General features: G+C 40.9%; 1 protein-coding gene across 1 annotated transcript in view; it reads right to left on the bottom strand.

The window, feature by feature from the left end:
• Positions 1-20,520, bottom strand: part of PKP2 (plakophilin 2) — a 72,649-nt gene that overhangs the window by 21,878 nt on the left and 30,251 nt on the right. Inside the window, exons 5-6 of the mRNA XM_072999937.2 lie at positions 13,311-13,518; positions 5,359-5,536 (exon numbers count right to left, since the gene is read on the bottom strand). Of these exons, the coding sequence (XP_072856038.2) occupies positions 5,359-5,536; positions 13,311-13,518 (386 nt within the window). The remainder of the gene's footprint in view (positions 1-5,358; positions 5,537-13,310; positions 13,519-20,520) is intronic.

Genomic DNA, 20,520 nt, shown 5'->3' with positions numbered 1-20,520 from the left:
TCTGAAAACAGTACTTAGTTGTGCCACAGGTGTGGCCATAGTGTGATTATACTCCATCCATGCAGGAAACTAGCACTGCTTAATTATTCAAAGTGCTATGTTTTTCTTGACATCTTTAGGTTGTCCTTAAATTATTGTCCGTGTAACAGCAAAACATCAAGAGAATTCAAGCAGGGATTTGCAATGGAATGCCTCACGTTTTCCTTACAGGATCTCTTGAGTCTGACCTTGCCTATAAAAGGGCAGCAGCACATTGTTTCCAATAATATGCACAATGCAGATTCCTGCTCTTTCAATTTTACAAAGCATGTATAAGAATGCCTCTTTAATTCACAGATGTCAAGGTCACTATGATACAGGGCCCAATAATTAGGACGTTGACATTTATGACACTGAAACTCCTCCATCATCATAAAACAAAGTTCCCCTCTGTTTTATTTGAGTTGATCAAAGCCAACTACCCATGTTCTCTCTGTTTACTGGTTAATTATTCTTCATTGAATGACATTGGTGGCCTTGTAGCACTGCTGCAGCTATGCAAGTCTAACTGAATATGCACCGAGCCAGCTCTCTTGCATGATACAAATTCTGTTCAAATCTTGGTGTATTCAAGCCCCAAGCAGCTAAAAAGATAACACTGAACTGCAAAATTTGAAGTGAAGGACTGCACATCCTGGCCATATCTCTTTGCCTGCACACTCTCCATTATTTTATGCTTTGTAAGAAATGCAAGATATTATGATTTGCTTTGGAAAAAAAGAATTGGAAGTTAAAATTCTGTGCATGTATGCCAGACTGTTCAATGCTCAAAATTTGAAGAAACCAACCCACTGTTATGAGTACGAGAAAATGTTTGGGATAAATAAGTCTACTTCAAGTACATATCACTTTCTTATATGTTCACCTATGATCACTACTTCCACACAATGTTCCATTAGCATACATATTTAAAAACTGCTATACAAAAATGCACATTTAAATATGCAGTGTATTTTTTCAAATTGCACATTTTAGATGGCTTTCTTTCAACACATGTTTCTCAGTGAATCTCTTCTAAAATAAAATTTACTAAACACATTTTGTTATGTTTTCCAGGGTAAGAATCATATCAGAACATATTGCAACCATAAAAGCTGGTGAATAACTTAACTGATCCACACTCTAGCCAAAGAGATGCCACATACTGTATTAGGTAAGATTAAATTACTTGATCATCCCTATAAAAGATGACACATCTGTCATAGCAATGGGCTTATCTGTGTCATTCATTATGTTGTCAAGGAGTGATTTTTTTAAAAAAAATGTATACAGTGTTAAAATAATCAAGGGATTGTAGAAAATACAATCCTGAAAACGTACATGGTGCTTTAAAAATGAGATTTGAGCAGCAGTTTACTAGAAGTCACTTTGAAATAACCAGCCACCTCTCCAAGCAAGTCCTGAAGCAAGATCAATGCACAATGACATTCTCTTGCAAAATAATCTCTTTCATGGTTGTTGTGGGTTTTTCGGGCTCTTTGGCCGTGTTCTGAAGGTTGTTCTTCCTGACGTTTCGCTAGTCTCTGTGGCCGGCATCTTCAGTGAACTGGAGTAGGAACTTTGACTGAAAAACCCACAACAACTATTAGATTCCAGTTGTGAAAGCCTTCGCGAAATCTCTTTCATGGTTGACATGAAACAACTGATAAGAAATACAAAACCATTAGGGTAAAAAAACAATAATCCTAGAGTTCTAAGGAAGAAATGGAGCAAACTGGTATCTGTCCAACTTGGTCCACCAGCACTTTACACTTTAAACAGAACCTAGGCAACTTACTATTCCCACAGGTATAGAAACCTATTTAGTCAAAATAAGGCTATTATATGCTATAGTGGCAACCAGCCTCATAAGTTATGAAAGTTCTATTTTGTCACCCCTGTAAAAGTAATAGAGATCTCCATCTCCATGAACAATTCTTACTGCAGTAGCAAAATTCAGTTATTTGTATTTGAAATGAAATACTGTATAAACAAGTGAGAGAAATATAAACGTAGGGAAGAAAGATACATACCACGCCACATCACATACACCAGATACCAACTCAGCACCAGACATCAAAGAGCAGCAGGCATGTAGCAGCATAACAGCAGACTTCAATTCCAAACGCCAGTGACACAAACATAATGGAGTTCCTACCACAGATGCAGTTGGGCACAAGGCATTATTTAATACTTGTTTGTGTAGCCATCCTTCAGTCTCGAGAGACTATGGTAACATGCTTTGAACAGAGGTCTTGGAATAGCATCTAGTGTGGCCGAGGCGGCCAATTCAAGAGTGACAATCCCTTCTACACTGAAGACAAATACAATCTGTTCCCTGTCCAGCTCCCTTATTTTGCTGGTTTCGGGACTGCCTCTTTGCCTCGGCCTGCTGGACAAGTGTCTCTTCAAAATGGGAGAGGCCATGCTGCACCGCCTGCCTCCAGGCTGTCAAGGTTTCCCATCTGTTGAGGTCCATTCCTAAGGCCTTCAGATCCCGCTTGTTGATATCCTTGAATCGCAGCTGTGGTCTCCCTCTGGGGTGCTTTCCCTGCACTAATTCGTCATACAGGGGATCATTTGGAATCCGACCATCAGCCATTCTCATGATATATCCAAGCCAACATAGACATCGCTGTTTCCTCCTCCTCCTTTTGTGTAGCCATGAGGCAGAAGGGATTGAGGAGCAGGATAATAGTCAACAAAGAACTAAGGAGCCCCATAATCATGAGCAACCCTGATACTGTCAGTTAGATATGTGAGAGATTTCTTTTATTGCTATTCAGGTCACTCTGAAGTTTTTGCATTTTAAAAATTAAGTTGTGTCAGGGAAGAAGACCTTTGAGATGATTCCACCTTAGTATTGCTTGTTTTAAATTGTGCACATTGCTTTTCCTTTAATATATAATGAAAGATAGCTTCATTTAAAATTAAGATGCTGCCTGACCAGTGCTGGCTTTGCTCTGCATACATACCAAAGACTGCCTTGGTTGATAAAGGGACCTGGGGTTTTGTTTACTGAGTCTTCTTATCATAAAGAAGGAGCCCTCTCCTGCCTGTTCTACAAAAAGAGGGAAGAGAGAATTCTGGCAGCAGCTTTCCTACTAGTCCCTGTGTGAGACAATGCCTACTTGTCAAAGGAAAAAGTGCTTATATCAGTGACAAACTAGATGTTAGTAGAAATACGTATTTCCTATTGACCTGTAAGAAATTCCACCATGAAATTTCTTCAGAGGTGTGAGCCATTAGACTTGCAAATTCAGCTTGCGTTTATCTTTCAATGACCAACCATAAAACTAAGCACACTAACGAAGATACATATGCACAGAAATTGCATTCTATGACACTCATACATCTTCATTTGCGGGACTATCTCTTCTAGAAACATGTTAAACATTATTCAAGTCTTAACCAGCTGGGCCTCTTGATCTTAGAATGCTCTGCTCTAATGCCCCTCAATATTTTACTATACAGCAGAACTGCCATGTTTAAATGGTGAATAATCTCCTACACTACATCTTTGAGGCAAGGCTCCTCAGATAATCCTTTAGAAAAAATGAGAATTAGCAAGCAAAAGCAAGAATGAGCATTCAGGGTTCCAAAGCATGTAGGGAGTCAACAGGAGCACAGCTGTTCTCTCTTGCAGATGTTCAGCCTAGACATGTAGAAGGCTGTGACATGGGAATGTAAGAAAGGGGGGAATAAACATGTTACCATTTTCTCTCTTCACTCAGTGCGGAATGCTTGAAAAGGAATGCATGGAATGGACTTAGTCCCGAAGAAAATCCCATTCAAGTTTTTTTAAAAAAAATGCCTATATCACAGCTATACTTTTCAATCACATCCATCCGTCTGTGATCCAATTATTTGCCCTCTGCTGAACTGGCATCTCAATTTCCCCAGGAAATAAGAGGTTACAAACATTTCGAAAGGTGCATGAGTCACCAAATAATAACACCACTGATGTTAAAACCTTCCTAATATGCAAACTGCAGTATTTTGTTGATCATGTTTCACACAATTTAGCATCCTTAGGAAAGAAATTTTAATCACTGTATGTAAGCTTGTATGTAGCGTCATGTAAGAATTTCATGAGATGGCTGAGCAGGATTTCTAACTCTCAAGGGATCATAACTCCATGGCACCTGAATATTATTTGCTGTTTCCACGTTTATGTATGCTTAATTTGCATGACTTATAATAGGCCAAACCCTTCAACTTTTATCTGCACAAGCGTATGAGCGTCCTTGGCAAACATACTGAATACATGGTTGTTGTGGATTTTTTCAGGCTCTTACTGAATACACTTTTTAATGTACACTGTATACACACTGTACAGACAGCCTTGCTTATAGTTAATATTAAAAATTGTCATCTAAGAGATGGAAATTTGCCTATGGGCTTTTCTTCTTAACTGGGTAGTTTTAATATAAGCTTTGGGACAGAAATAGCATAGCCGTGCGCGGCAGGACTTGTCACAGAATAGCTCGTGATTATGGTAGGAAGAGATCCTTCTTGCCTCTGTGTATGTTTCTTCAAATCACTCCCACTGGTGGCAGCACTGGTTGCCTGGACAATGATTCCCTTAAAGACCATGAACTATCAAGGATTGGCTAAGATCCTCTACGGGCAAAACATTTGTTCTGGAAAAGTGTCAATCGGAGGGAGGTATCTGAGCTGCCAGAATGCTCTGCATGGAAAAACTACAGTCTTGTGGAGTCTAAGCCAGCAGCTACAGAATTAAAACAAAACATATCCCCAGGGTCTGCACAGGATTTTGATGCCTGAGTGAGTAGCAGCAGCAAGTGGTGCCCCCTGCCCCATGTCAGCATACCTAGTACTCAGAGCCAGCCAAGCTACTTTGGCACAGGAGACACAAGATCTCTCCATCTTTAGTAGTAAAAGCTCAACAATAACAAAGGAGCTATTTGCTGCCCATTTTAACAATACTTTACTGTGACTGTGTACATGTATGTTTAAATTCTACACCAACTTGTGTTCCTTCATTGGAAAAAAGGTGGGATATAAATAAAGATGATGATGATACCATCATCCCAAATCTGTTGCCTGATGCAGCTTGGCTTACTTTTCCAGATGGTGGGATTGCCTATCTGGCAGCTCCATTCGACAATGGGCAGAACTACTGTACCTAAGCTATTTCGCAAGAGATCTTCAACGTGTAAAGAAACCAATCAGTTCTACCTCTCCAGGATGTTGCCGGGCAAGGCATTCCGCGAGGCCCAGCCACATGCCACACACTGCTGATGTACACACAGTAGAAAGAACAACATTTGCTTATGCTATGAAGAATTCAAGACCAGGTCGTCAAGTTATGCATACCTTAGGCATCCCGTAGCGTTGTAGAAAATATCAGGGTCAGGTATGATACTTGATTTGGGATAATCTCTATCCGGCCAGCCCGAGTAAGGGATGAGAACAGTTTCTGTCAGTGGCTTCAGGGCCTCTCGAATCAACACGTTCTTCAGTTGGTCGTTAGAGGAGAGGTTCCACAGTAAACCTAAAATAGACAGAAAACAGTTTCACAGGAACCAAGTCTTCCTTCACAGAGGTATCTGGTATTAACTGAAAAGGTTAAAAATCTAATTGTTAGAAAATATATGCATTTTCCCACTTACATATTTCTCAACTGTTATAGAGAGGCTCTCTGCTTCAATTATTAGGTAAAGGTAAAGGTAAAGGTTCCCCATGACATTTAGTCCAGTCATGTCCAACTCTAGGGCACGGTGCTCATCCCCATCTCCAAGCAGCCATAGAACCAGCGTTTGTCCAAAGACAGTTTCCGTGGTCATGTGGCCAGCGCAACTAGACATGGAATGCTGTTACCTTCCCACCGTGGTGGTCCCTATTTATCTACTCACATCTGCATGCTTTCGAACTGCTAGGTTGGAAGGAGCTGGGACAAGCAACGGGAGCTCACTCTGTCGTGTGGATTTGATCTTACGACTGCTGGTCTTCTGACCTTGCAGTACAGAGGCTTCTGTGGTTTAACCCACAGTGCCACCACATTCCACACTTCTATTATTAAGCACCATCAATTCAATTCAGATTTACAATGACCCTTCCCAGGATTTAGATATTACTAGCCACTCTTTCTGGTGGGGGGCTCTTGAATTGTGCAGCTTGGCCAAAGCCACACAGGTTGGCTCTTTTCCTAGTAGTCACAGTGGAGAGCTGAATAGCCAACCTCTGGCTGTGCAGCCAGGTGCTCCAACCCACTGATTCCAGCCAATTACTGCTTCTCATGCCAGAGGTATTATACAGCCATCGTGCCTACTAGCCTGCAAAGCTTTACCCTTCATGAACCTATCAGTCCCCTTTTAAAACAGATTCAGGTTGCTGGGGGCCATCATTATGGTCAACAGCAATGCATTCTACAATGTGACAGTCTTGACTTGGCGTACTGCAGTACTATTGGAGTACTGAGCCTTGTTATGTGCTACCAAGTCATTTTTGACTGATGATAGACATTACAGGGTCATCATTGCCATCCCCCACTCAGCAATTTTCCAAAGCCATGTACCCATCTGTAGTCCTACACTCCATCCACTATACCATATTGGCTCACCTTCTTTTCTTAATACTTTCCTTAATACTGTGATAAAAAAAAGCTTAGCTCCATTTTATGGAAAACTTATTTTATAATCTGGTCATGGATCTGGTTCTCAAAACTCCCCCACCCCAGCCTAACTTTTTTATTGTGTTGAGTGCCTGGGAGAAGGAAAACTTGGATCTCACTGAAGATCGGGGCATTTAAAAGAGTCTAACCACAAGAGCTTAACAGCACTATTTTTCTGTTTTTTTCCCATTTATTTGTTTATTTTAGAAAGAGGTTTTGTAAGTATCATCTGGCAATATATCATAGCACCAATGGCTCCACTCTACAAAGAGAACTATTGTTTCTTCTGCTAACTGCTCTGAATTCCAAAACACATCTTTTAAATCTTATTTCAGTGCAGATGGTATTTAAATCTCGGCACAGAAGCCCTTGGCTCGTGGATAATCATTCTTTTGTAATAAGCAGATACAGTAGATGCATTGTCATGTTAGTAAAAACGGAGAAGAACAATATTTATGATTTCGACATTACAGCCAGACCTGTGTATTACAACAGGAGAAACTTTAAAAAAGAAAAAAGGGAAAATAAATATACCCAAAACAAGCTCCCAAAAGGGTCAATGGGATGCTGTGGATATAATAGTGGGGCATGAGAAAATTGACCCTGGGAAACAAGTATTTGTTAGATCAGGGTGAGCAACTATAAAAGGCAAACTGCTGCTCCTGGAGCCATTTTTTTCCCTTGCTAAGGGAAACAATTTCTTCTTTACAGACGTAGTAGGAGAGCTGTATGGGACAAGGTGCTACAAAGACCATTTTGGGAGTAAGCACTTTCCCCACTCTTGTGTTAGACAAAAGCAGTTGTTCCCAACCTTGGGTAGCCCAGGTGTTCTTGGACTGCAACTCCCAGAAACTCCAACTCACACAGCTGGTGGTGAAGACTTCCAGGAACTGCAGACCAAGAACACCTGGGTTACCCAAGGAAACCACTGCCTTAAAAATTCAATATCCTTCTACAAACAGCAGTTTGGCATGCAAGAAGTGGCAGGTGAAGCTTGTTGAGGCACTGATAGAATAAATATAATCACCAACTAACTGCTGCAAAAGAAGCTACAGGCAGAGCCAAGGGGATTTCCAGGAAAATTAAGAGTGATGGAGACACAACTCAGCACACATTTCTTACCTCGAGGCAACATGCCTCCAAAAATCACACCACTTGCATTTACACTGGCATAGTGTGTTTTGGCTAAAATCTGGCTAGCTATATCCACAAATGTATCATAAATGGCATAATCTTTGGAGACAAGGTGCCTCAAGAAAACACTGTAGATACTGTCCTTTGGTTACTGAGTTGGCACAACTCAAGACACAACAGATTTCACTTGAGGCAATACACCTCTAAAAGCTTGCATTAAAGCAGAATCTCAGTAAGATTTTGGTCATTATTTGTTTTGTTTTTTAAATCTCTTGCAACTTTCTTCCCTAAACAAGAGTCACGGCACCTCACAACAAGACTGAATAAAAACAAAAAATGAAGACACAAACAAATTCAGTATTAAACCATAATAAATTTTAAAACATAGTATGAACCCATGTCAAACAGTACAGAAGAATAAAGCATCCATGGCTGAAGGTCCACATGAATGAAATAAAATGAAATAAAATCTTTGACTGCTAGCAGCAGGACAACAGAAAGGTGGTCAACCTGTTCCTTAGCAGGGAGCTTAGGACGCTGTGAGAAGACGCCAAGAAAGCACTCCTTGGAGTTCCCATTATGAGGTGCCCCTAAGGGTGGTGATTCTGAGAGAAAGTTCTCTTCTTAAAGTCCCAAAGCCTGACTATCTGAACCTCTGCTGTTCCTCTCCTCACAACTAGAACAAAATAGGGAGATGCAGACATTAAGATCTGTACAAAAGAATATACGTATTCCTCTCAGATAAAATGAAGGGATACGAGGGTAGAGTCCCTGGCAAGGTTTTGATATTGTCATGAGGTCAGAATTTATTAACTCAAATAGATATGTAGTGAAGGTCAAGCACAGCAGGTGCAAGTAATCAAGAAAGGTGTGAAGTCATGCCATACAAGCAGATGTTGTCAGGTGCCAGAAGCTGATGTAATATAATTTGTCATTGGCTGATAGGAATATGACTATGTATGAAGACATGTACAATTCGGTTCCGTTTGAGAGCCTGTGCTATACTGAACTAAACTGCTTTGCGAGCTCATTTTACTCAGGGGCAGAGATGCTGGCAGTTTGTCTTTTTGTCTGCATGTTTGTAAATAGACTAGTGAAGGGAACTATTTTGTCTGAGTCTTTTATTCCACTAGAACTGGAGAACATGGGTGAGAATGCTACAAATCCTGACAGTCCCTTCAAGTAAAGTGCTCTGAATATCTGAACAACAACATGAATGCTTAATATTAGCATCAGCCAGGGAAGGGGACTCGACTCATGGGATTTGCTGTCGAGTTGGACTTAAGTCACACCAGTAACTCGACCCAGGTTTCAATAACTCAGACTTGACTCACCCATTCCCTCCCTTTTTTCTGGGGGGGGGGGGGAGTTCATTTTTAATAAGGACTCAGGCATGGGGATTAGGACTTGTGGTAGAGGTAAAGGTTCCCCTTGACAATTTTTGTCCAGTCGTGTTCGACTCTAGGGGGCGGTGCTCATCCCCGTTTCCAAGCCATAGAGCCAGCGTTTTGTCCGAAGACAATCTTCCGTGGTCACATGGCCAGTGCGACTTAGACACGGAACACTGTTACCTTCCCACCGAAGTGGTCCCTATTTATCTACTTGCATTTGCATTCTTTCGAACCGCTAGGTTGGCGGGAGCTGGGACAAGCGACGGGAGCTCACTCCGTCGCGTGGATTCGATCTTACGACTGCTTGGTCTTCTGACCCTGCAGCACAGGCTTCTGCGGTTTAGCCCGCAGCGCCACCACGTCCCTTTAGGACTTGTGACTTGGTACCAAAGACTCAGCTTCAGACTTGGGACTCACTCAGACTTGGGACTCACATCCAAAGACTTGCCAACATCCCTGGAATTAACACAGTAGTACTAGGGTGGTTGCATTATTTTTTTATTTTAAAGATTGTACAAGGGACTAGAATGGTAAACACTGATTCCAGCTCATTTTCTTACCAGCTGCCATTCCCATGGGCCCCTAGCTTAAAAGAAGGTTCCCACTGAAAGACAACCTGCTGAAAGGAGATTTTAGAAGGAGCTGTACTGTACACAGATGACCTTCAGAGTAACACACTGCTGTCACTTTCCATAGTTGGGACTTGGTATAAGAGAGGTGTGACTCCTTCTTGTATTTATGCTCTTCCTCGGGACAGGTCTGCCTCCCTCCCTGCTTTATAATTCTTCCTGCACAAGGAAGGATATGCCATTGCTTAGAGGTATGTTGTATGAGACAAGTTCAAGAGGTTAGCCACACCCTGAAGGCTTTGCTGGCTCACCTTCAGAAGCTTGTTTTGACTGCCTCAGCTCTGCGCCTCTCTCTGTTGCTACTGAGCCGAGACTCTGTAATAAAGCTTCAGCTCCTATCAGTGCTAGCAGTCGTTTTCTCATAGATTCGTTCCAAGTGCTATTCAGCCCCTATAAAGCATTTACTGCTAATGGAATGGGAAACTAAGCCGACTCTCAGAACACCATCTACAACTTCGAATGACCTTGAAAATGTTGCTTAAGTAGTCCCATCAGTTAGAGATTGACGTTCTTTTATTCTGTATCTGAAAATATTTACCTTCCGTTATTTCAGCTATGCGTATATATACTGCTTAATATGTTTAATATTAAAATGGTGAAGAGTGACAGTACCATTTATGACATGTGTAAGTAACTCTAAAGTCCAAACAAATTTGCTTATTTCTCATAATTTAGTCTTCTGCTTGTTAAAAGGAAAAGTAATGAACCATTACATGCACTGAAATCTCATTTCTTTAGCACTGGACATGTGCAGTTTTGATAAGAACTTGGAGAAGTTACTTTTTGGAGATTACAATTCTCAGACATGCTGGTTGGGAAATTTTTTTAAAAGTTTTTACAAGAGCTGATTTTGGTGGGCTGAGAAACAGCCCTCCTTCAACTTTATTCCAGCATTGTCCAACAGCCCCAGCAGAAAAGTAGGCATTTGGGTGAGCAAATAGAAGGCAAGGATTTATCACACAACAAACAAAAATGGAGAGAAAACAAAGCCCATATATGTGAAAGGACTGCATTTCCCCAAGCGCTTTTGTATGTGTGTGAAACTGAGGTTGAGTTGTGCGAACATTTCTTGTTAAGAAATGTGCCCCTTGGTTTTGACCTGATGATAACGACCGGTCTAAAGGGCTTTAAAAATGACTTAGACAAATTCATAAATAGTAAATCTATCAATAGCATGTAAGTATAATAGTGACAAGCTACATGCATGATCAGAAGCAGCATCTGAGTACAAGATGCTGGGAAATAACAACCAAGGGAAGTCAAGTCCTGAAGTTGCATGCGTTTGCATGCAGAGGAGTAGACACAGAGACATGGACTTTCCTGTGTTTCCTACATTATTGTTTACCTGCTCTGATCTATGATGATTTTCTTGGCACTGCTGATGCACTTCTTTGCCTCCTCATGTTCTCTCTCTCTTTCAAGAGGAAACATGTTGGCTTTACTCCTAAGAAGCAGAGGACAGCACAGGCTTCTTGCCAAGCATCCCCACTGTTCATAAACTAGGACAAGGATAATCTTATCTCAGAGCATTTTCTGTGACTCATTAATCACCTTGGTGGCGGGAAACACAACACTGAATAGTATAGGTCCTTGTTCTGATCAAGCAAGGCTTTTATTTCATTCTGTTACTGAGATATGCAATTGTAAGCACAACAATAGGAGAGCTGTTTTCTGTGGGCGGTGGACTTTACAGTTCTGAGATGGAAAACAGTGATGCATCTCAAGAATAAACAAGCCCTGCATCGGGGTGAGAGAGACAAAACCAAGCAGGGAGATTAGATCTATGTAGATAACAAAGAACAGGTCAGTAGTATTCCCAATAGATTGTGGTCTCAGCTCCTAACAGAGTAATAAGGTTTGTAAACTACAGCAAGATATCCTGATTTTTTTTTTTATTCTGCCTTGGAAGGCAGGCAGGCAGAAAAGGAAAAGGAAAGAAAACTTAAGGAATGCAGAGTTTCCTGGATGCACTAAGAAGACACATTCCCCCCTCCCTCAACTGAAAATTTCAATTACTGAAGAAAATCTTCAATGCCTGGAATGCTAGAAATGAGGTGGCCACGTGGGCTACCAGATTCTAGGAGCCTATTCCAGAGAAGTATATTTTGCAAGTTCTGTGAGGAACGTGAGTTTTATAAGCCTCCAGAATTCCTGGCCTTTGACATAAGCACTAAGCAATCTGGAGAGGTGTTACCAGAGGAAAACTCTCACAATCACTCTCTGCAGACCTCCCCCACCAACCAACTAATCTGGGGTGATTAATCTGAAGGGAGCCTGTCAGCATTCAAGAGAGTGGGATGTTTTGGCAGAAGTTTTGGAGTCCAGCCCCTTCCTTTGTTTGTAGAAGTTACATTGCAACACCATGACGTGACACAGCCGAGTCATGGGATGCTGTTTCAGAGCTTGCCCTGGGATGGTTTAGGAAAAGAAGGGCACTGGGTGCTTGATTTAACTTCAGAAGAAGACATTCAGAAGTTTTTGGACAACTGCTAAGTAAGGCGGCCACTTGTATATTGCCAGACAAAGGGAAATGTATCACGGAGAAAGGGGACTAAAGAAAGGTCTGATGTGCATATGCTGATTTATATATATGGTTATCTATTTAGAAAGAAGGACTACAATATAAACATAAATACAATACACACATCTCACCATAATGGGGATGACTATGACCAAGTCAGCTCTGCGCCTGCTTATCCTACGTACAGTGGTGCCTTGCTTAACAACGATAATCCGTTCCAGGAAAATTGCCGTTAAGGAAAAACATTGTAAAGCGAAAATAAAAACCCCACTGAAATGCACTGAAACCCATTCAGTGCGTTCCAGTGGGGTAAAAACTCACAGTCCAGCAAAGATCCTCCATATGGCAGCCATTTTCACTGCCTCTATAGTGAGAAATCTGTCCCTAAACACAGCAGGGAGCCATTTTAATCACCTGGCGGCCATTTTGAAACTGTCGATCAGCTGTTCGAAAAACGTCGTTTTGCGAAGAATCAGTTCCCGAAGCAGGGAACCGATCATTGCAAAGCAAAATTTCCCCATTCAGACTAAGATGGTCGTTAAGCGGATTCTTCGTAATGCGGGGCAATCGTAAAGTGAGGCACCACTGTAGTAATTATTGATGGGCAACGTAAAAGCCCCACTCCAAATCAGTTGTGCAGGCAAATTGCCTCCCGCTAAGAAGTCACTGCTGACATTGTGTGGTGTGCACAGAGTTCCACATGGCGATCTTCTAACTTGAAACAATTCAACTCTGAAAATTATGCCATCTGAATTATGCTTCTGGGTAAAACCTAAAAGGATTCAAAGGATTTTTGACAACATGCATTGTGCTTATGGTACGGGCCAAAAGTTTACCAAACGCATAAAAATACTAGGAAATGTCCCGCACCAAAGAACCACCTTTAAAATCTTGGGTGTTTCCTAATAACTTAGAACATCAGTCCCTGGTGGTACGTATGCTATGAAAGTAGCAGTCCAATGGCTCGACATCTTAATTACCTGTGATCTGTTTTTTGGTCTCCACATCTCTGGTTTGCTGTAATAGCCTCAGGAGGCTGGAGATCCCTTTCTGCTCTGAAACTTCCAGTTTGTTGTCATTGTCTTCATACACCAGGTTCCTCAAAGCACCACACGCTGCCCTTTGGACATCCTCATTCTGCACATTTAGGAGTTCTAGCAGTCTGGGTATACCACCAAGTAAATACACCTGTAAAGGAAAAACAGGCCAGTGTTTAAATAAAGAAAAACATTCTTAGTTGACAGTAAACATGGAGGTCAGTAGGTGAAGATGCTGAGGACTGTAATATTTGGAAGTACCTGAGGAACTAGTTAAACCAAGACAATTCCTTTCAATACCAAAATGTTTTATCTCAGGGTTTATCGGTTTCTAAGACAAAGTCAGTCTTTCCAGAAAAAAAAAAAAGAGTGTGCAGTTCAGTTGAGAAAACAGCAGGGCTTGAAATAAGGTAGGGCAACTGACCTTTCAGTGGGAACAGGGAAGAAATTTGATTTGTATTTTAATACAAACAGAACTAAATCATATTTCCTGAATTAACATGTAAACCAGATGTAACCATCTTTCAGGTTTTGCTCTTCTCTGAATGTTGTCATGTAGTTGTCCAGTAAAAATGTTTACACCAGGGAAACGTGAAAAGGCACTTGTCAGAGGAAGTGTTTTTTCCCCAATTAAATAAATATATAATTTTAAAAATTTAACTTGGGAAAGTTACTTATTTACACAGACATTTATTTAATCATTCATTAATTCCTTTAATTTGTAACCTGTCTTTCTCCCTGTGGAGGGACTCAAGACGGCTAGCTTCCAGCTCTTATGTCTTCACGAAAGGAGTCGCTACACAATCCACAAAGCATGTCCAAGAAAAATATCAGGATTTCAACAGAAACACAGCTGATCCAATGGAGTGTTCTCATCTATCACTGTTCTAAGAAGAGTTCACTTGCTACTTTCCTCCTTTATATGAGTAATATGACCATCACCCTGTAACAGTGATGTAAATGTTATAACATAAACCATAAGTCTGTACCTTTATATTATTTGTAAATATCCCCTGTACAGTTTCACCATTACCTTTCCATAGCTGGTATAAATATTTTATTTATTTTTTAAAAAATATTTTTACCTGGCTTTTCTACCCAACGCAGCTTACAACATTGAAAGATAATATTTGAAGTTGAAAACAATTAGTATACAATAGTGGTTAACATCATGAAAATATAATATTTAAAGCTAAGAACAAAGAAGCATCTTACATCATTAAAGGGCAATATTAAAGCTAAAAACAAGTATACTATATATATGCATGCAGCGGTGCCTCGACTTACGAACTCAATCCGTCCCAGAAGAAGTTCGTAAGTCAAAATGTTCGTAAGTCGAATCAGCATTTCCCATTGAAATGCACTGAAACTCAATTAATCCGTTTCGGCTGTTTTTTGTTTGTATGTAGAGGTGCCGCTTGTAAGTCAAAGCATTAGTTTCCATAGGAACTAATGCAAAACTGGTTAATCTGTCCTCTACTACTAGGGGGAGAAATTTTTTTAACCTAAGATGACTTAGGTTGAAAAAAGGGCAGGAAAGGAAGGAGGGAATAATGGGGAAAAGAGGCTTACAAAATTCACTACACAAGATCAGAACTGAAGATTACTAGTTCAGATATGTAGCTTTAAAAAGGAACAGGTATATTTATTTATTATGTACTTGTTAATTGCATCTTTATCCTGGCTTTCTTCCAATGCACTCAAAATGGTATAAATGGCTCTTCCCACCACACCCCCATATTTATCCTCACAACAGCTTCATCAGGAAAGTCAAGCAGAGGAAGAGAATGGCTAATCCAAAGTGTCTCAGTGAGTTTCATGGCTCACTGGGGACAAGAAACATGATCCCCCCAAGTCCTATTCACATATGTTAGCCATATAGTGATAAACAAAGATGCCTTCCATGTTTATTTGATTTATATTCTACTCCCCATGCATGAATGAGATTCAACGTGGCTTACAATTTTGTTGTTGTTGTTTAGTCGTTGTGTCCGACTCTTCGTGACCCCATGGAGCAGAGCATGCCAGGCCCTCCTGTCTTCCACTGCCTCTCAGAGTTTGGTCAAATTCATGTTGGTTGCTTCGATGGCACTGCCCAACCTTGTCCTCTGTTGTCCTCTTCTCTTGCCTTCACACTTTCCCAACATCAAGGTCTTTTCCAGGGAGTCTTCTCTTCTCATGAGATGGCCAAAGTATTGAAGCTTCAGGATCTGTCCTTCCAGTGAGCACTCAGGGTTGATTTCCTTCACTATTGATAGGTTTGTTCTCCTTGCAGTCCAGGGGACTCTCAAGAGCCTCCTCCAGCACCACAATTCAAAAGCATCAATTCTTTGGAGGTCAGCCTTCTTTATGGTCCAGCTCTCACTTCCATACATCACTATAGGAAAAACCATAGCTTTGACTATGTGGACCTTTGTCAGTGATGTCTCTGCTTTTTAAGACGCTGTCTAGGTTTGTCATTGCTTTCCTCCCAAGAAGCAGGTGTCTTAATTTCGTGACTGCTGTCACCATCTGTAGTGATCACGGAGCCCAAGAAAATAAAATCTGTCACTGCCTCCATATCTTTCCCTTCTATTTGCCAGGAGCTGGTAGGACCAGTGGCCATGATCTTAGTTTTTCAGACAACTTTTTTGCACTCTCCTCTCACTCTCCTTAAGAGGTTCTTTAATTCCTCCTCACTTTCTGCCATCAGAGTGGTTACATCTGCATATCTGAGGTTGTTGATATTTCTTCCGGCAGTCTTAATTCTGGTTTGGGATTCATCCAGTCCTGCCTTCTGCATGATGTATTCTGCATATACGTTAAATAAGCATGGGGACAATATACAACTTTGTCATACTCTTTTCCCAATTTTGAACCAATCAGTTGTTCCATATCCAGTTCTAACTGCTGCTTCCTGTCCCACATATAGGTTTCTCAGGAAATAGATAAGGTGGTCAGGCACTCCCATTTCTTTAAGAACTTGCCTTAGTTTGCTGTGGTCCACATAGTCAAAGGCTTTTGTGTAGTCAATGAAACAGAAGTAGACATTTTTCTGGAACTCTCTGGCTTTCTCCATAATCCAGTGCATGTTAGCAATTTGGTCTCTAGTTCCTCTGCCCCTTTTGAATTCAGCTTGTACTTCTGGGAGTTCTCGGTCCACATACTGCTGAAGCCTACCTTGTAGGATATTGAGCATAACCTTGCTAGCGTGGGAAATGAGTGCAATTGTACAGTAGATGGAGCATTCTTTGGCACTGTCCTTCTTTGGGACTGGGATGTAGACTGACCTTTTCCAATCCTCTGGTCACTGCTGAGTTTTCCAAATTTGCTGGCATATCGAGTGTAGCACCTTAACAGCGTCATCTTTTAAGATTTTAAATAGTTCAACTGGAATGCCATCACCTGCACTGGCTTACAATAAAACAGTGCAAACAATGGAATGAATGAAAGTACAAAATCATGGATCAAGCAAATGACACTGAAATGTGAGGCTACGTGCAGAGATCAGAAGCATCCCTTTCAGGACATTCCTATCAGCTTCCTAAGCCATTTGGCTGTCAGGGTACAAATACAGATGATCCTTCAATGTGATCTTATCTTTATGAAGGGCTTGAGCGCTGTTATGTGTTATCTTGGTAATTCTAATATCCAAGCAATCACAGAGAATGGGCAAACCTTTTGGTCTTAAGAGCGGGGTGTAAATATTCCAACCATGCTACAAGGAATGGTGTTTGGCACTACATCCCCCAGGACTTTTACAAGTTGTAACGTGCCCAGAGTAGTGCTGCGACACAAATGGAAGCAGGATATAAACTGAACAAACAAACAAAAAATACAAACAAGCAAACAAACAAAGAAAAAGGAATCTACCTACCTACCTACCTACCTACCTACCTACCTACCTACCTACCTACCTACCTACCTACCTACCTACTTACTTACTCTATTTATACCCCGCCTATCTGGTCATTTCAACCACGCTAGATAGATAGTAAGTAAGTAAGTAAGTAAGTAAGTAAGTAAGTAAGTAAGTAAGTAAGTAAGTAAGTAGGTAGGTAGGTAGGTAGGTAGGTAGGTAGGTAGGTAGGTAGGTAGGTAGGTAGGTAGGTAGGTAGGTAGGTAGGTAGGTAGGTAGGTAGGTAGATAGATAGATAGATAGATAGATAGATAGATAGATAGATAGATAGATAGATAGATAGACAGACAGACAGACAGACAGACAGACAGACAGACAGACAGACAGACAGACAGACAGACAGACAGACAGAAAGAAAGAAAGAAAGAAAGAAAGAAAGAAAGAAAGAAAGACCTAAGCACCTGCATGACTAGATTTGCCCACAATGCTAGTATACCAGCATCCAAACAACAAAATAATGTTATATTACAGCAGGTTGAAGCTGGGGCTACAAAGTCTATCATGTTCTACGTAAGAGGAAGAAGAAGAGGAATACAGCAGCAAAAAATATTTAAACAACCCGAAAAGGCTTAATTTCAGAGAAAGCTATCATAGATGCTAGCCAGTTTTTGTAAAATCACACATATTAGATTTGCAAATAGCTTCTTTCTAAACAGCTGTTTATAGTAAATAAAATATATTTTAGTCAAAACTTACATATTGCAATAGCCTCTCTGGTGGACAACATCATCTTATACAGCCAGAAGTTCATGAAATTCTAGCACTAGACTTTCCTGTTATTTCTGGCCAAGTCTACAAAACTGCAAGTGCTTATTTTCTTCTGTTTTTCTCAAGATCCATCGAAAGGGGAACTCCCTCACATCTCTGTTTCCTTTAGTGCGACATCCCTAAAACCTGGTCCTCTCGTGAGGTTGAGTGAGGCAGCCGCGACAGATGGCAGGGGATGGGAGTAGGTAGGAAGATCCTGAGAGACAGAACTGGGCGTGCAATACCAGCAGCCTTTAGGCATGGTTCAGGATACTATCCTGTCACAAATGTGGAAATAAGATGCAAACGTCTAGCTTGCAGGTAGAATGGAATTGTCCTTTGTTCACCTCTACTTCCCAGGCAAGCAGAAACATGAAGGGCCAGAGGTGTTTGCCCATGATCTGTGCCCCTTTGTTTGAAGAACGGGTGTGAAATCCAATCCACAGCAGCCTGAACTGTAAGTTTAAACAACCTTCCTGCTTCCATCTAAGAAAGACTGCCTAGTGAAATCCATCTTCCTAAGAACTTTTGGAATTTACGTCTAAGAGTAACTTTCCTGGCATAATCCATCTGGCCATGAACTTTTGGAACTTTGCCTTGAAGAAGTGGGATTTACCCATGAAAATCTGCAGATCGTATTCTTTAAAAATGTTTTTTGAGTCGCCTATAAATGCCCTTGCATTTATTTTTTTCTTTCGGCCAGACGGCTCCTCCCTTTTTATTCCCTTGCATCAGGCAGCAAACTATCTCGGAATGCGCCTGAATAAAATATCTTGGGCTGGCCATATAACTCTGAGCTTGGATGAGGTACTTCTGCATACTACAGGTCCCAGTGTCCCCTCAGCCAGCAGAGGCTGGGAGATTCTGGTAACCCAGAAAAAGTAAATTTTCTGAAGTTTGCTAAAATTCCAGTTATCATCTATGTATGTAGCCTAAGCGTTAACCCATTTATAATACGTAGTAATATTTGGCCCTTTCCATCGTACTGTGTAGATTAAGCATGCTGCAAGAGAGAAAGAAATCAAGAATGAAAGCGAAGGCAGACAGAAAGAAAATGCATGCTTAACCAGAAAAGGACAACATTGATGACTAAAAATAAAAGTTCCCAGAGGGGTTGTCTCAAACATGTTACAATACCTTTGTTTTCTTTTGGTTTTTGCAACAAATAGCAGTAAAAATAGGCACAGGCCCATTATTCTACATGGAGACAAAAAGTGTATATGAAGAACTGAAGACTATTGCTGGATATGGCTTCTCTTTTAGTTTTTAATTTACCAGCAATAGGTGGAAGACTTTTACAAATCCACATGTCAGTGAATATTAACGGTTATGGAGAATAAACCTTGGTAAATCAGACCTTTGCATAGAAATGGGCTAATGGTCTCTGCTTAGCAGCATTTTTCCAGCTTAGATAAAGCATGTTCTGGCTGAAGGTGCAGATTTTAAACAAACAAACAAACAAAAGAAGACTCTTTAAAGAGCTTGCTTGGCAAATACTTAATGGTTTACTATGATCAGCATTTCCCCCTTCTTGATATGGTATAATCAGTAACTGAGATACAGAAGTGGTCTGTGTCTCATACCAAAGATATTTGATAGTGCTATCTAAATTACTTTAAGCTTTTATGCAAGCACTTCAGACATTTTCACAGGTATTAGTAAGACTAAATATAGGAGTGGAATAATAAACGGACTTATGAGGGCTGAAGTGTTTCAAAGACAATCCAGTCTAAATCTCTGGGTGAAGCGAGGACATCTTGTTTTGCACAGGAGAGCGGCCGGCCCTACCATTGGGAAGAAAGAAACAACAGCCTCAGGTGGAAGATGCAGCAACAACATCTCCTTATCTGTTTCTCCTGAACCTCCTGGCCATCTCCCTCTGTGAAAGGATACAGCTGTGCATCACAATGTATGCCTTAATTCCTCCATAAATTTCCTTGCTACTGTCATTTACAGTGGAGGTCACTGCCCCTTTGCTAAGGTCAAACACAATTCATTTCTGCAAACGGAATTGTGTGGCTGTCTGTGCGTGTGCATGCATAGGTGTCTCATCCTGTGCCCCATAGAGCAAAATACCTTGTGTTGGCCATGGAGAGAAATAGCTCGGCCTAACTATATCTCTCCTATTATGGTATACAGTAAATCCCATGAGATGAACAGTTCTAAAAACATCCATCCCTTGAATTAGACTTTATCAGATACCTGTTCAGGTACATGAAGTTTGTTCCCGCTAAAAATGCATAAACACAATAAACATTTTGGGACCACAGAATTCTTGAGCTTCAAGGCTAGCAGAGTCTTTGCTCAGCTTAATCCTTGGAGGAGGAAGCTGCCTATCCAAGAGTCCCTCTACGGCCTTTCCTCCCTCGTATCTCTATAAACTGCTCTATCCTGTGAAATGCTAAATGAATTTGTATTTATATTCCCACTTAAGTGAAACTGCTGGTGGTTTTAAACAGAACTTGGAAAAGTTTGAGGAATTATAGTCCAAAAAATAATTTTTTTCAG

This window comes from Pogona vitticeps, chromosome 5 (genome assembly GCF_051106095.1).
Source record: "Pogona vitticeps strain Pit_001003342236 chromosome 5, PviZW2.1, whole genome shotgun sequence".
Taxonomy (NCBI): Eukaryota; Metazoa; Chordata; class Lepidosauria; order Squamata; family Agamidae; genus Pogona; species Pogona vitticeps.
Note: the sequence above shows the minus strand (reverse complement) of the source record. Positions and strands in the feature narration are given on the sequence as shown.